General features: G+C 35.9%; 2 protein-coding genes across 2 annotated transcripts; one reads left to right on the forward strand and one right to left on the reverse strand.

The window, feature by feature from the left end:
* Window positions 1-8,499: 8,499 nt before the first annotated feature.
* On the reverse strand, window positions 8,500-9,467 carry LOC129939417 (uncharacterized). The gene is made up of 2 exons (XM_056047423.1): window positions 9,108-9,467; window positions 8,500-9,003 (listed from the first exon to the last, which is right to left on the reverse strand). The coding sequence occupies exons 1-2, from the start codon at window positions 9,378-9,380 to the stop codon at window positions 8,500-8,502; spliced, it is 777 nt and encodes a 258-aa protein (XP_055903398.1). The 5' UTR covers window positions 9,381-9,467.
* An 898-nt stretch (window positions 9,468-10,365) lies between these two features.
* On the forward strand, window positions 10,366-11,531 carry LOC129941458 (39S ribosomal protein L9, mitochondrial). Its single transcript, XM_056050089.1, has 3 exons — window positions 10,366-10,526; window positions 10,595-10,921; window positions 10,991-11,531. Exons 1-3 carry the CDS (start codon window positions 10,455-10,457, stop codon window positions 11,354-11,356), a joined length of 765 nt encoding a protein of 254 aa, XP_055906064.1. The 5' UTR covers window positions 10,366-10,454; the 3' UTR covers window positions 11,357-11,531.
* Window positions 11,532-18,227: the final 6,696 nt, after the last annotated feature.

Raw genomic sequence — 18,227 nt, forward strand, 5'->3', positions numbered from 1 at the left:
TAGAGTTGCTGTGGAATCATAATCACAAAAATGTTGTGGCAAAGAGAAGAGGGAGTGCTATGTCTTTGAATAGATTGAAAAAAGAAATTACTTTTTAATAAATTTTGTTTTAACTTTGGATTTGGAACTGCACTGGCACTGGACGTGGATGGATGACGACGTGTGTTGAGGTTAAGTTACACAAAAATAAAATAAAAGTTTGGTTTTGTTTTGGAACAATTTAATTCACTAAAGTAGACAATGAGGAAATCATTTGAGAGAGGTAGAAAATATTACTCTTATTAATATAATTTATATGGAGTATAAATGAGTAGAAGTTAAAGTTTTATTTTAATTTTCAATTCTTTTAATTGAAGTCGCGATTTATTTAACTTTACTTCCAGCTGGACCAGCTGTTTCGATTGAACTGTCAATTGATTGAAGGAGGTGTTAACTTTTCGACTGCGCTGTCGAGAAGAAATTTCTGCAGATGACGTTTTGTGTCATTTGTTTCGATTTCTATTTGGTTCGGAAAGAATTTTAGGTTTGTTTGATTTGATTACCTTTTTCTGCAAAAGGCGGTGTTTATTCTATGGGCCTTACTAATAATAAATCGCTAAACATACGTTTAGGTATTGTTGAGTTAAATTTAAACAGCGAGTTAAATTGCGGGTATACTAATAATCAATATCTACTACATTCTCTGTCTAAAAGACAGCTTTGAAGTGACATTAGTATAATTTGCAAACATAAACTAAACAAAAATATTTGATTCAAATTTAATTTCGAAATGGATTCGGACAATTGAATAACAAAAGATATAAATAACTTGGAAGATGTGGCGAAGCCAAAATTGAACCATTTTCAAAATATGACGATACAGAGTAAAAAGTTTTATCGGCACTACAGGTAAATGGTTTTGTTTTCCGGCATAAACCTGAGAAAATAAAATAAATAAATTCAAGATTTGATAAGACAGCTGCAAGATTCATTATTGATCATTTGCGGTAAGACATCGCCTCGGCTACCAAATTCAACAAAATCCAAAGCGGACATTTTAGAAATTTCATAATCGATCTCAGAAGGTTTCTCAGGAGGTTTTTCACTACCCATCTCCTTCTGAGATCGATTAAATTGAATTAAATTGGTTCGTGCTTCCTACTTGTAGCGGCTCCATCGGTCCCCTACTTGTTTGGCGTCAATTTAAAGCCACTTGCGTAAAACTGGTAAGGCCATATGGGTTACTTCTTTTCTAATAATTGTTAACTATCGAAATTGTTACGGTTTACAGCAATAGATTCGTTTTACTATTGTCAGTTAATAGTTACAATTTGTAAGAATCCACATCTAAGCTTGGGAGACGAATTTAATTTTGTTGAAATGTCAAAGCGGGTGAATTGATTGTTTCATCTCTATTGTTTTGTATCCTTTTGTTAAAAAAAAAAAGTAAATATTTAGTTCAGGATATGATTTAAAACAAACTTTATTTTACCTCATCAGTTGTATTGAAAGTCTTAAGAAAGTTAAGAAATAAGATGGATAAAGATGAGATTTTATTGCAATTGTTTACATTTTTAAGTTTGTAAAACTCTTTTATTTTATTTTAAAATCCTTCTGCCACATTGACAATTTTATGATAACGTACTTTATTAATAATTGTGCATTAGATGATATTAAATAATAACTTTGAAATTTTAAATAAAGAAATAATAGAAAAAAAAGAATAATACATAGAACATCGAGTATTTGTTTTTGTCAAAACTCTTCTTCTAAAAATTGGTTTCTATAACTTAGAGCAGCTTTTACAAATTTATACAAAGTAGTGCAAATTTTCCATTAACTATTTCAAGAACTTGGTTCGTTATATAAATGGCTTCTCCAATGCCTGTACCTTTTTAGTTTAGTGTACCTATTTCAGTTCAATAACGATAAGAATTGGTCAAACTAATTTGAAGTGCATTATATTTTCTTGGATGTTCATATAACAAAGGACTCATTGAATGGGGAGTTATAATCATTGTGGCATATAGTTCAGCGGGAAAAGCTCTTCTCTTGCTTTAAAAATTGTTGATAATTGGTTTAATCCGGCGCTTATATCAAAAAGCTTATTCTGCTTTAGTAGTATATGAATTCGAAGTGGAAATCTTTATAGATGGATGACCGCGGTTCTTCTATGAATAATTCATGTATCTTCTGAACTTCAAGGATGCTATACAGTACAGATGTTATCTGCAAAGAATTTCCCACTTCTAGATAAAGAGGACATTCAGCTCCTTCCACTGTTCGTAACATGATACATTTTCCCAAGAGCGATTGTTGCCACAACCCTTTGTAGTCGTTCAAGGTTCATATTGAGAACTTTAAGTATATAATCGTAGTGTAGCTTCAAAGTCATAATTAACATTGTTGGGAGTCCTTTTTAACTGTGGAGTATATAGGTGGGTGTCATTATAGTAAGGTGCAGTATTATCTTCAGAAAAACTGTTCGACAAAATCGTTGTGTTGGTATACTCATAACAGAGCTCCATGTAGTAGAATTGATTACGCTGTTGGTTCAAAGATCTGGTACTTTCCTCGTAAACTTATGTTTTTGTTTTGCATACATGTTTTCCAAGTTGATTTTATAACTTTTTTCGCGTTCTTTAGTTTTTCTTCTAAAATAATGATAGCTTAAGATATTTCTAATGCTTAACTATCTCAATTAGTTCTCTTTCATACCGTGAATTATATTTTGCGTGACGTTGTCCCTTTCTTCTGCCAAAGACCATTATTTGAGATTTACTCCGATTCACCGAGAGTATCCGCTAAAAGGACAATGCCATCTGCATACTTCTGTTCTTTTACTCTGAAATAACACATTTCGATTCCTCCATTCAAATATGAAAGTATATCATTCAAGAACAAGGAGAATATAAGTGAACTCAAAGTGGATCCCTGCCTAAGCCACGAGGATGACATACTGCTTCTATTACAGATTTTTGCTATGACAGATAGTTTAACAAACATTAAATCTCGATCTACGCTATCAAATGCTGCTTTAAAATCTATAAAGTTGGCACATATGTTTGTACCTTGTGTACGGTTGATATCATTAATAGTACTTTGGGTATACACATACATTACTATGTATTTCATTTTTATCAACCCAGTTCCATACTTCCAAAAACCTTTCGGTTTCTTTTTTTGAAAATTGGCAGCACAACAGCTGAGTCAAAAATTTGGCCAAATTGAGCCAGAAATGTTCTTTTTTTAAATTATGTAAGTTAGGTAGTCTTTTTTAAACACTATTAAAAGATCGACAAGTTAAAACATTAAAAAGTGTTACATCATCCATCAAAATCTAGTGTAAATTGCAATTCTCATCACACATCCGGAAGTGTATTTATCAATGTTAATGCTATGTTAAATAATAAAAGTAAAGTAAAAGTCAGTCATCTTTTATTTAAATAAAATTAATTTGAAATTAACATTTGGTCCTTCGAGCCGGATGTCCAATGATTAGGGACAGACAACAAAGCAATGTTGGGCAGAGACTGAGGCCCATGTAAGCATTTGAGTCAGCGTTGCGGGTTCATTAGGGGTTGGATCAGTTCCTCCTCCAGAATCATAAGGATACGTCTTTTGGGACTGAAATATTCATACAAAAAGAAAAACCTTAAACTTTGTATTAGGCACTTACAATTGGTAAATGAATTTGATTTATGTAAATATATGCCACACAGTCGTACTTAACCACGGGCATTATAACACACTGAAGGAGATGCGCTAAAGCAGCTTCACCAATTAGTGATAGTAAAATATTGTATTCTTTACGCTGAATTCATCACAATTTTAAGTCTTAGATTTGTAAAAGAAAAGATAAGGATGAGATGAATGCACAAAACGTCTTCATCAGTTGAGTGAGTCAGTTGGTAAACACAAGGTTCTCGATTTTGTTTCGGAAAAAGGTGTTAAAATAAAAATTTTGAATCAGGCATCAGGTAGTGGTATCCTATCCCATATTGTGTGCAAGTAATGCTGTAAGGGATGGAGGGGACCTACAGTTTCAAGCTGAATCCCAACAGCTAATTTAGGAAAGCACTTTTTATGACAAGAATTACTCTTGGAGGATTTGTCAATTCATCGCAAGAGACAGTACCCATGAAAAAAAACGTTAGATGGCGCAGACAGAGATTGAACATAATACCTCTGCAATGACAGTCCTACGCACTAACTATCACGGGACGATGATAAAAATAACAAGTTTAATTTTTGAAAAGTTTATTTATTTTATTTTGCTAGGCAATGAAATTTAATTGTGTTTTTAATCCTATACTTGCTTTCATTGACATATACTGGATATAGAGTGCTAGTCGCTGCTTATTCTCATACAAAACCCACTTAACAAGTGATTCCACCTTGTAAGTTTAGCGGAAAAAATTATAATTAATTTTCAAATACCATTCCTTACTTCGAAAAGCTTTTTTTTAAAGGAACTAAGGTCATTTATTATTATTAAGTTTGACAAAATACACAAAGCCCATTCAAAAGTTTCTCCATATTGGCGCGGAACCAACTGAAGGGCTAGTAGCGTCAAGGAATTGATGACACCGACACAAAGTGGGATAATAGCAGTTTATGTCTAGCGGGTCTATGGACATGGCAGTCAAAAATAGACATAAATGAGTTTTCGATGCTTTAAATGCTATTCTATTTGTATTACTTCTCAGTTTAATAATGCTGCAAAGGTAAGCATTCAATAAGCTGCCGTTGAAGATCCAAATACGGAAAACAAAGTTATGAATCTAAAAATGAATATACAAAGTTACGGTTGCTCTTGGAGAAAATTATATTTGAAAAGTTGAAATTTTTCCTTAAGGAGCATATCTTTTAAACATGGCTTTATTGCAGGAAGATCAACAACCACTAATCTTTCTACCTTTCCAATTTTGTTTTAAATAAACACGAAGAAGGCTACTAAATTTATATTATTTATACTGATTTTACGAAGGGTTTTGATAGAAAAACTGAAACATTTTCAAATATGTTGAAATGGTTGGTCCTATCTAAGGGATCGTGTACAATTTGTTTGTAATGATCAAATGCTCTATATCCCAAGTATTGTTACCTCGGGTGCCCCGCAAGGAAGCTATCTTGGTCCCCTTCTTTTTTAATATTTATGAATGACTTGGCTGATATCTTCATAAATTCTAGTACACTTTTATTTGCAGATGATTTAAAGTTTTTCAGATGCATACATTTTTTAAATGATTGTATTCTTTTACAAAATTATCTCCAAAAGTTAAAAGAATGGTGTACAACTAACCAATTATTCTTGAACGTTAATAAATGTCAAATTTGTTTTTGCTTTTGATTACAGAGCTAATAACTTTGTTCTTAAAAGAGTTTTGGAGAAAAAGGACCTTTATCAAGCATATAGAATATATTGTAGCAAAATCCAAATCAATGCTACGTTTTATTAAACGTAGTTCAAAATATGTCGAGGACCCTCTTGTTAATAAATCTCTATTTGACTCCTATGTTAGATCAAACTTAGAGCACTTTTGGGTGATTTAGAATCCCTACTACAATATTAATTCAAATAGAATTACAAGGTTTATAATTCAGATAATAGGTTGAAACATCGAAATCCCGTCGTACTCGAACGGATTTAAACTTCTTGGAACTCAGTCACTTGAAAATAGAAGGAAAATGTTTTCAGTAATGTTTATAAGTGACATTTTGTCGCATCATATCAAATGTCCTATCCTGTTATCGTTAATAGATTTGTATGCTCTCTCGCATCAAATAAGAGAACGTTGCTTATTCCGAGAAAAGGAACATAGGTAAAACTTTGCTCATAATGAACCTTTAACTGGCTGTGTTAGAGATACTAATTTCATTTCAAATCATATTGATTTTAATTTTCATATAAACAGATACACTTTGAAAAATAATATACTTTTGTTCTTTTCGAAATAAAGTAATTAAAGATAGGAATTGTGTCAGAAAGAGGACAGAACTCAGGACACAACAGCATTTGTATTGTAGCTTTTGAGACCTGACCTAAATATTTTGGTTTAAACTTTTTGCAAGTAGTTGAATCACGTTACACAAATGAATCCGAGATGTAATGTAATCCTTCCCAATTCCTAGTTAGGAAGTTAGTTCGTTATTTAAGGTTTTTATGCGACGTAGAAGTAAATGTTTTTGAACATCAATTTAACTAATACCCGTGTTTTGTTGGGAAATCTATCCATAGTAAAGTAGGATTTTACACGAATAACAAAAACAGTATCCATTGTGAGAATAACACCGATAAAAGTTAGAGTAGAATCTCACTATGGACAGGTTTTTGACATTTATACGAGCCTCGAATGGATCTTATGTGATTTCGTTCTCAAATGTTGGTACGATAGGTATTGCATTTATATCTCGATGGCTGTGTTTGCTGAGTAGTTCTGCATTTGGAATCATGTGTGCTTTCCATTGCGGAAAAAACGAATCTCTTACTGTCGATATTATTTAGTTTTGTTAGTGAAAAGATATTTATGTTTTGCTATGTTTCCAAAAAAGGTTTATCTCAGTTTAGAATAGATAAATCTCAACTCGATTTAGGTATATAAAGAACTAGCTGCGCGGTACGTGCTTCGCTACGTATAAGGCATAGTAATAAAAAAAATGATTATTAAGTTCATTTATTCAAACAAAAAAAATGTTTTAAATTGCTAGCTATTTAAAACTCCATTATATTTACATTATTATATTTATCAGTAAACAGTAAAAACTAAAAATTCAAAAATAATTTGGTACTCTTACACTGTGTTAGTGTAAAACAGTTGGATAAACAATATTTTTTGTTTCGTACTTATTGTGGAAGAGCTGAAGTAGATGCATCTGGAAGTGTTGAATCCCAATGTGCATCATCCTCCAACAGATGCAAGAGTTGACATGCTTCACAATATGTTTGACATAAAAGACCATTGACTGTTCACAATTCTTGAAATGATTTTGGGCTATTGACGTTAGCTAATAACAATCACAAATAAAAACACTGCATTTTTTGGATGTATTGTATATATTCTCCCAATAGCATCTGTTTGGAAAATGTCTGGATGCCCATCGACTGCCGTTCCTTGTTTACGTCTTTGAAATTTTTTTGAAGACACATTCCATGTGTAATACTGGGGCACATCAGAATATATCAAATTTATCGCAAATGCATCAGTTTCGCATAATTTGAAAAAAGCGGTCAACGTAGTCGCTGGTGGGTGTTCTGCTCTTTCCAATACATTTGCTTCATTAAAATAAATACGTTGGCCATTCTCAAGATACACAGCCAAGTGAACAACTACCGGATGTCTTTCGTGCATTGGAAACGACATAATCCTCCAGACAGCTTCATTACTACTTAAATAGCACCCCATTTGATACTGAGTAATTTCATCATTTCTATTATCACCAGTAACACCGAAAACAGCCATATCGCTTCCTTACATACTTGCAAATATATTTAATGGATTTGACTGAATTACCATATTTCACATTTATATGAGCATTGAATATTTTCGATAATAATGGACACTACGGAACCACCCAACGATTATCAACTTCAACGTCCTGATTACGCATTCTAATGGTTGCTGTTTTGCCATTATCATTAGGTGATCTACGTCGATACAAAGGATATCCGTCATTGCCAGTTATTGTGTTTGAAGTCAATTGCCTTGGGTATCGTTTCGAACACTTTCCATCAATCATACATGGCGAATTCATATTTAGTTCACCGCACGGACCATGTATCATGTTTTTAACGACAACGTGAAATAACTCAGGATCGACAGTTTGATCAGGAATTTCAGCTGATATAACGTTATCGATTTGATCCGGAGTTATTATACATATGTACCAGTCAATTTAATATATGTGCGTGCGGCAATCCCCTTTTTTGCCATTCGATAGAGTTCATATGGCAACGAACCTCTTCAAATACACATAATTTTGCAATTAAATCCATAAGAGCTTTCAATTTTTGCCGAAAAACACGTGCTGTGATGTCATGACGATCAGTTGTAGACTGTCCTTCAAATAAATTGTTTTTGATGTCATCCCACTTTGGATTACATGTAAATGTAAAGAACTGATCCGGTCGACCGTATTTTCGTACGTAAGACATTGCGTCTTGTGCATATTCGTTCATATGCCGTGGGCTACCAATATACGACGATGGCAATATAGTTAAACGTCCAATGTCATTAACTTTAGCATCATTCATTCCTCGGATCTTAATTTTGCTGGGTTGAAACGAAAAAAAATAAAGACGTTCAGTTTTTATTTTGGCATACATATCAACGATGTACTGATGATATAGTTTACCACATCTCAAGATATAATTTTGTTCTTATGGATGAACCATCAATCGATACGAATAAAAGTTCATGGCACTAACTTTTTTTTTGACATGTACACCTGAAAATAAGTGCAAAACCTGACATTAGAAAATTATACAAATGAAATGTTAACACACTGAAAATAGATCAATTATTCACCTGTTCGTGGATCAATCATTGGTATATTGATATGGTAGCCATCGTCACCTTTCCAATGCAATATTGGGTATTGTAATGCATCGTAACTACGATGCAGTTTCGAAACACGTTGCAATTGATCATTTCTGCGATGAAGTACAATATCAAGGGATCGAAACTGATCATCAAGGTTAACAATTGCAACCTCATCAATTGTCGGTGCATTGAATCGCCTTGCATGTTCTCCAAAAGATGTTCTATCAGCCCTTATTACAATTTTGTGACTATCAGATGGCATACGATCAAGAGCAATTTTGAACAATTGAACTAATGCGTTATGCTGATGGAAAAACCTTTGTAGCTCACGAATAATTTCTCGTCTTGTATTTGAAACAATTGCACAACGTTGATGCAATTCACGATTTCCATCACCAATAAAATAAATTTGCAAAAATTGATGATCAGCGTCGGGGTATGGCAATAACGAACCAGCTTGATGATAAATCTGGCCCTGAATCTGTAAAACATGTGAGCAATGTTAGGTAGATGTTGAATAAGAATTTTTAAGACTTTATGATTCAGATTGATATAAGCATGAAACAATCCTGTTGAGGTACTTACCTTAAAAGTCGGCATAAAATTATCTCTAATAATTTTAGTAGCACCAAAAGAAGTCATTTGAAATGCCGAATTGTATTGCTGAATATTTCTCAAAAACTGCTTCGACGTTTGAGATGTCCCAAAAATAAATGAATACAATGGTTCGGGTGGAGTTTCTAATGGTGGCAATCTTACTTTACCATTAGCACAACACATGCCGGGCGTTTCACCTGGAAAGTTAGCCGCATCACAATGCGGACATATTGCGTCCATGATTCCAATGTATCCGTACATACTATAATCAATCTGACTATTGTAAATAAAAGCAGCACACAGTATTTCATCCAAAACAGCACGACGTATTCGTGATCGCCGTGCAAGATTAAGTACAGGTACAGGGTCAACAGATCTATTCTGTGCAGTACGTTCACGCTGCGATGCATTAGCTTGTGTGCGTTCATCTGTAGTCTGAGACCGTCTAATAATGCCACTTGATTCGCATTACGCGTTCGCTGGCCTATGTTTAGTCGTCTTGCTCGTGGCATTGTAACTTCACTCAATAATTCAACAATATTTTGGAAACTATAAACCCAACAAAGCAATAATTATCGCTTATAAAATGAAATGACATATGATCACATTAAATTTGTTTGACAATACTTACATTACTTTCTTCGATTGTTTTTTCAAAGGTTCAAATTGGCTTTTAAATATTAGTACAAATTGTTTGCATATGGGGGTATAGAAAGGCGTTGGTTTTACACTTTCCCAAGATTCGTTTTTAATTTTTTTTACGTACACACCTTCTCTGGACTTCCACGAATAATTCAAGACCAAAATTAACCAAATCGGTAAATGCATTGTTGAGTTATAAGATTACAACGAAAAGTGGCATTGATTTTTATATATATAGATTGAGGCGAGCTTCAGTCTCGCTTCAACACCACATGTTAATGTAGTAGTCTACGAACAAACCCCATTTTTGAAGTTTTTCATTATTATTTTGACAGATCTTCTTTCTGTTGTACCAATTTTTAAATACAAAAATCTGGCCACTGCGGATCGTTTTGTTGGGAATTTCCCACTTTACTATATATGAAATGCGAACAAAACGCACGTAATCTCTCCGAAACGAACTCACGGTTGTGTAACTTCTCGTTTTGCATTAATTTCACATAATCCAACATATCTTTTAAATTAAAATCAAACAAACTTTAAAATTTCCATTTCGTTTCAACCGATTCCGATTCAATTGAAATGTCAAAAACAGCTGTCAATTTCCAGCTTCACATTCACATGTCGCACTTTTTCTAAATAGAAGAAAAACTTTATGAACTGAAATCTATATTTTAAAAACATAAATTAAAAATGTTAAAAAGTGTCTTCGCCGCAAATTTAAACCTCTTAAAAAATGCTGTTCCACTTCAACAACAAATAAGAGTATGTTATTTGGTTTTCAAAGAAAAATTAAACTAAAAATTCTTTCACTCTCTAATTTTTCATAATAGACAACATTCATTTTAAAGAGAAAATATGAACCGCTTTTACATAAGAAGAATCATCAACCGCGAAAGCTTCGAGCTAAGCATTTTATATACGACCTAGTTGAGGATACAACAATTAAAAAACAACCTAATTTAGAAGTTGTGCTTAAAACATTCGTCGAAGGAGTTGGCGACAAGGGCGATGTTGTTTCTATGCGACCGACTTTTGTATATAACAAATTGCTCCTGCCGGGATTGGCGGTGTATAAAAATGAGGAGAATGTCAAAAAGTATGCAAAAACCGAAGAAGATAAAACTGAAGTTTTACATAGTTCCCCATTTGCTCAGAGGGTATGTGTACCTATCTTTGGAAATATTTTTTTTTTGTAAATTCCTTTGCATGAACTTTTCCTCTTTTAGACTGTCAATATGTTGGAAAATATGACACTGGCAGTTGTCATGAACAAGGATCAACCTTGGGAAATTAAACCATGGCATATAAGAACCTCTCTTAGGAAAGCCGGCTACTATGTCAAAGATGAATGTATAACTATGCCCGAACAAGCTATCACTGGGCCCGATCTAAAAAAGGAGAGCAAGGATTTCTATTGCACGATTACGATTAATAATTTGGAAAAGGCACGTTTGCGATGCAGGATTCATCATTGGAGTACTGATCCAAGTGAAAGGCTGCCATATGTCTCTGAACATTGGAAACTTAACGCTGAGCCAGTTTTTGGCACTGCGTCTTCAACGAAAGATGAAACTAGTGAATTAAATAAGTAGAATGAAGAGAGTAATAAAACAGAAGATTTGTTATGATATATGAAATCATCTTTTGGGTTTCAAGTAAGTTCAACTCAAGAGGCTCAATGCTTAATGCAAAAGAATTTTACCTTTTAAGAATTGAATGGTTTGAGTACCGAACCTTGACACGAGTATAATATATATTTGGTGAATATTTTCTGTTGAGCTATTTTTCTTATTATCAGAGGGTCGTTACCGTGGTTCGTTCGAGACTAGTGTAACGATAACGACTTAAAACCTTGGATCTTTCTAATTTCCGGCATTTTCTTTGCGTGAGAATAATCTAAAACATTGCAACCTACCTGAAATAGTGCTAAAGAGTATTTTCTGAGCCGGTACCTATTAAGTATACTAACCTACTCAACGGACTTTACCGAGCTTAATTTTTGTCATCGTTGCATAGCTTCGAGGTAGATTTTGAAATCGGCCTTTCTCAAATACGAGGCCAAAAAATCTCCGTAACGCTTTTCTTTTAAATGCGACTTAGACCTTAGGCGCTCCTATAATATAATATTTGGTTATAATTTTTTTTATTATTTCCAATTTTACTTTAGAATGCTTTTTAATGAAAGTTAAAGGTAGTAGTAATTTTTAGCGATTTAAAGAGCCTTGACCACTTTCGGATATAGTTTTTATTTTTGTGTACAAATTAGAGAAGTTCTTTTAAAATTCTACAGAAAAGAATTACAACTCTGTTCATTTTCAAGTCCTACGTCTCATTAAGTTATGCTTTGGTCGCTTCAAAAGATTGTAAAACATTCCATTGGTTTGTTAATGGGACTTACAGAAAAAGAATTTTCGAAAGTATATCGGACATCTCATTTAAACAAATAGTGACTGAACCAACAAGAATCTCGGCTAACTTAATAGATTATGTAATAATAAATATTGAAAAAAGTGAAAAAAGAATTTAAAATCAGTGACCACAAATCTTTAGAAATCCTTATCGAAATAAGTTTTACAAATAAAATATCTACTACAAAATTTATTCGGACATTGGCATTTGCATTCCGTAGTGAGCTTATTGATAATAAGGTAACAAATCTAAGTTGGAATAATTTAAATGATACAGCTAAATCTTTCAGTATGAAATTGTTGGAGTAATGAAAAAAGACATCATTTGACAAATAGATGCCTTAACATCACAGAACCCTGTACTTCAGTTGGCTGGTCTGATTCTACACTCAATCCTTTTCGTACTAGCCGATCATCCGATATACTTTTTGTCTACTGTTTAATAATTACCTTTTCTGAATTGAAAAAATTGATGTTCAAATGGTAGATATGTGCATTCAAGAGGACACAAGCGTCCACAGGTTTTTCTTAAAACCAACCTCTGTCTATCAACTCCTACTCTCACCTCGACTTATTCGGAGCCCAGGCCTGTAAGGAGCGGTTTTATCCGGCTCCCTATCCTTGGAGTTATACTTAGGATCTGGCCCTCCAGGTTGGGGGTTGTGCGTCGGGGTGACTTCCTGGCCACGTAAAAGCTTTCATAGTTGCGAAGCACCAACAAGCCTCGGATACGGATGGATTTACTGTTGACAACCAACGCAAACGAATAAAGGACAACGAACTTCGGATATGCACGTGGAATGTTAGGTCCCTTAACAGAACGATATAAAGCAGATATCACCGCCATCCAGGAAATACGATGGGATGGGCCGGGCAAAAAGAGGATGAAAAACTGCGATATTTACTATGGTAACTGCTACCACGAAAACCAACAGCGCTTATTTGGATGCAGCTTCATCATTGGAGCCAGACTTAGGTAAGAAGTCTTGAGCTATAGGTGCATCAATGAGCGCCTCATGACCATACGCATTAAGGCTAAATTCGGCAACATTAGCCTGATATGCGCTCACGCCCCCACAGAAGAGAAAGACGACAACACCAAAGATATGTTCTTCGAGCTCCTAGACAAATCATATGAGCAGTACCCTAGCTACGATATTAAAATAGTCCTGGGCGATTTTTAATGCCAAGCTAGGAAGGGAAGACATCTTTGGTGGAATAATCGGGAAGAACAGCCTGCACGACAACACTTCCGACAATGGATTCAGGCTCATAGATTTTGCTGCGGGGCGAAACGTCATGGTAGCCAGTACGCGTTTTCCACAGCTCAACATCCACAAAGGAACTTGGACTTCTCCAGATCAATCTACTGTCAACCAGATAGACCATATTGCGATCGACGCCAGACACGCTTCCAGCATTATGGATGTACGAACTTTCCGAGGAGCTAACATCGACTCGGACCACTACCTCGTTGTAGCCAAGGTACCACTACCTCGTTGTAGCCAAGGAAGCACTACGGATTTCCAGACCCAAGACAAAACAGGGAGGTGCTGGGAAAAGATACAACGTCGAACGGCTACAATCGCCAGAGATCGCCAAATCCCTTTCCGACCGAGTTACAAGTAACCTCTCTCGAAGTTCTCTGCCGCTAACACAATGTATCGAAAACCAGTGGCATCATTGCCAAGATGCAATCAGAGAAGCCGCCTCTGATGTGCTGGGTTTCAAACAGCCACCAACAAGGAACCCTGGTTTGATGGAGAATGTCGGCAGGCAAATGCAGCCAAACAATAGGCACGCAAAGCGACGATGCATAAAATGACGAGAGCTGCTCGTGAGCTCTATAAGCAGAAGAGGCGAGAGGAACGCCGACTTCTCAGAAGGAAAAAGAGAGGACATGAGAAGCGTGCGGTCGAAGATGTTGAGAGGTATAAAAGCAGGAATGAGGTTCGAAAGTTTTATAAACAGGTGAAACGAAATTCACAGGTACATAAACCTAGAACCGAAAGCTGCAAAGACGAAAGTGGAAACATCATATTGGAACCGCAGTCAATGCTGAGGATATTGAAGGACCACTTCTGCAGACTGTATAACGGCGACGAAGAACTGAATTCCGCTGTCAGGCAGGATGATCCATTCAATATAGACGACGAAAGCCAACAATCCCGTCCTCCCGACTTAGACGAAGTAAAGATTGCCATATCTTAGCTGAAGTCTAATAAAGCCGCTGGAGCGGATGGCTTGAATGCCGAACTCTTTAAAGCAGCTGAAGATAAGTTGGTTAGGAGCATGCACCAACTTATCTGTAAGATATGGTCGGAAGAAAGCTTGCCCGATGAATGGAACCTCAGTATTGTTTGCCCGATCCTGAAAAAAGGAGACCCTCTAAACTGCACCAACTATAGAGGAATAAGTCTACTTAAAATCGCCTATAAAATCTTCTCTGCCGTAATATGTGATCGTCTAAAGCCCATCGTTAACAACCTGATAGGTCCTTATCAGTGTGGTTTTAGACCAGGAAAGTCCACAGTTGATCAAATATTCACATTACGGCAGATCCTGGAAAAAACTCAAGAACACCAAATCGACACCCACCATCTTTACATCGATTTCAAGGCCGAGGTAGTCAAGGACTTCGTCTACCTAGGCTCCGCTGTGAACGCAGAAAACAACACCAGCGCTGAGATCAAATGCAGAAGAACTCTTGCTAACCGCTGTTTCTTTGGACTAAGAAAGCAATTGAGTGGTAAAGTCCTCTCTCGAGGGACCAAAGTGTTGCTATATAAGACCCTTATCATCCCCGTCCTGCTTTACGGTGCAGAAGCATGGACCATGACAAAAGCGGATGAAAGCATCTTGGGTCGCCTCGAGAGAAAAGTTCTTCGTGTGATCTACGGTCCCGTATGCATCGAAGGGGAGTGGAGGAGAAGATGGAACGACGAACTGTACGGGCTGTACAGCGACGTAGACTTAGTAAGAAGAGTAAAAGTCCAACGACTAAGATCGCTGGGTCACGTAGAGAGCATGGAAACCAATGCTCCGGCCCGGAAAGGCTTCGAATCCACACCCACAGGACAGTGCAGTAGAGGAAAACCGCGGATCAGGTGGCGCGCACAAGTGGAAGGTGACCTCACCCAACTTGGAGCGCTAAACTAGAGACATCTAGCTAGGGACCGAGTAGGAATCCTAGTTCACACAGGACTGTAGCACCACCTTAAGTAAGTAAGTAAGTAAGAATTGAATAAACTGTTTTTAAATTATTTAAAATTGATAAAACTTGTGGAAAACAATAACAAAATTTAGTCTTTAGTCAAGAGAATAGTGAAATAGAACAAATAATCTGTGGTAGTGAAGTGATTAAGAATAAGTCTGATATTGCTTATGAGCTGAATACATTTTTTGTTAAGAGTGTATTGAATTAAATAACAAAATACCATTTAAACATTATACAAATTTAATAAATATAAACTCAGAAATAAGTTTTAAATTTAAGCGAATTAATATGAATATGGAGTTTGATAAACGAATCTCTTAGTGCCAATAGAAAAAGTTAAGGGGACAGTTAATCCGTCTGAATTTCGGCCGGTCAACATGCTTATGACGGAGAGTAAGATTCTTGAAAAAGTTGTACATAATCAGCTGCAGAATTATATGGAAGCCAATCATTTCTTAACGGATTATCAGTCTGGATTTAGGCAAAGCACAGTTGTGAAGCATTACTTAATCTGGTTATTACGCAATGGAAAACTGAAGTTCACAACAAGAAAGTTATTGTTGATCGAGATATAATGCAAAAAAAACTGAAGCGATATGGTATTGAAGGAGTGGAACTACAATGGTTCAAAAGCTATTTATCAAACCAAACTCAAAGACCCAAAGTGTCAAGTACCTCAAGGAACGGTGTTGGGGACACTACTTTTCATAATATTAACATAAACAACGTGGAAAATCTATTAAAACATGCGAAGGCTAGGATGTTTGCGGATGATACCTTGTTATATGTGTCTGGAAGATCTGCGGAGGAGTATTAAAGCTTAACACTTCAAAAATATAATATTATAACTAATGGAGAATCAAACCCGATCAAACTTTGTTAGATACTCTAAATTGTTTTACTTATGACATGTAACTCATTATTCCCTAAAATATTCGAATAGTTTCGGAGGAACAGGACTTTTCATGTTTACTCTCCATCTCACTTCACTTTGCGTAAAATAAACCATTCATCAGGTGTAAATAAATTGGGTGGCGTAACAGTCCGTTGAGAACTAGGGCCTAGTGACTTACAACTCTCAACCATTCCTGTGTACGAGTAATGTTGTCAGGAATGGAGGAACCTACAGTTTATATGTCGAATCCGAACGGCTAATTTTAAGAAAGCACTTCTTCATGACAAGAGTTACTCTTGGAGAATTTGTCAATTCCTCGCAAGAGGGAGTACCCCTGAAAAGACTTTAGATGGCATAGGCAGGGATCAAACCCAAGACCTCTGGCATGACAGTCCAACGCACTAACCATTATGCCACGTGTCCTACATTCATCAGGGGTACTAAATATTTTATTCAGATGAAATTATATTGAAACAATTTGTAATTGGGCTATTTTTTTTCGTATCATTTAAAATCGTAGTGGCTCTAGTCAACTACTGCAATATGCTCCAATCTTAAGTCACCTTCCAGAAACATGCAGATACATACAAATGGCGATATGCTTTTTTCTTTTGTGAAACTCGGGATTGTTTCCTAGCTTTGCAACACTTTGTTGGTTCTTTCTTTGTCTTGTATCTTCACTTTCAGCCATAATTTTCGCTTAAATTGTTGATAAGGCCACGGTTCGTTGAAGCTTACTCGTCCATGATACAGGACCACCAACAAAGAATGAAATTGCTCTGGTAGTTGAAGGTCTGGTTTTCAGATTTTTTTTCAGTAAATCTTAATTGAACACTAAAAGGGTTTTATATACCTCCAATATGCCAAAGACACAGGGGGAGGGAGTGGTTGGATAGGAGGAGTCGGTGTACATTGATTTTGATGGTTTTGTAGACCGTAACCAGATCGGACGGAGAAAAAAATGTCTTGCAACGACTCAAAAAACCATCATTCAGCATTTTTGGCGGCATCGCGTATGTGAACGCTATACAAAAGGTGCCACTCATACATAGTGGAAAATAGGGTTTATCTCGCTTTAAGCAAGACAGTATTGCGCTTTCGAAGCATTAAATTCCGCACGATTTGGTATTCCCCATTGTACAATGCTGTGTATGTCGGATTTTAATGAGTTAATCATATTTTGGCGTTGCAGTTCTACATACGAAGAGGAGGGTTGTGAGTCTGGGAATGAATTTGAAAAGCTGAGAGTGCTATCTTCAGCGAAACAATGTACTGGGTTTGAATTAGCAGATAGCAGATCATTTATAAAAATGAGGAAAATGGTCGGAGAGAAAACGGAGAACTGAGGTACACCATCTTTTAATTTATGGGTTTCAGATTTGAGTCCATAAAAAACAACTTGTATTGAACGGTTCGAAAGAAAATTTCTAATCCAACGAAAAAGAGATTCGTCGATACCGAAAGCACGCTTTGATAAGACGAAGAATGCCTTTAAAATACCAAGTGCAATAATCTTAATTTCTCCAAAACGACGTAAAGATTTGTTCCACTGCACGGTGAGATGAACCATGAGATCACTAGTAGACCTATTGCTACGAAAGCCGCATTGCCGGTCATTAAGAAACATCCCATCCTCAAGATATTTCTTAAACTGATAATTAATCAGCTTTTCCATGACCTTGGAAAGAAGGGACGTTAGTGCTATTGGTCGCATAATTTGTGGGAGAAGATTCGCCTTTTTTGGGATTGGCTGAACAAATGCAATTTTCAAACTATCCGGAACGAGTCCAGAAGAATAGGATAGATGGAAAAGCTTATGCAGTGGTTTTGCTAGTGTGGAAGAATAATAGCGGGGATACCATCTGGGCCAGCGGATTTATGAATGTTGAGACTTTTAAGGACTCTCGCCACAGTTCGGGTCGAAAAGAGATTGGTCCCATAGA

This window comes from Eupeodes corollae, chromosome 1 (genome assembly GCF_945859685.1).
Source record: "Eupeodes corollae chromosome 1, idEupCoro1.1, whole genome shotgun sequence".
Lineage (NCBI taxonomy): Eukaryota > Metazoa > Arthropoda > Insecta > Diptera > Syrphidae > Eupeodes > Eupeodes corollae.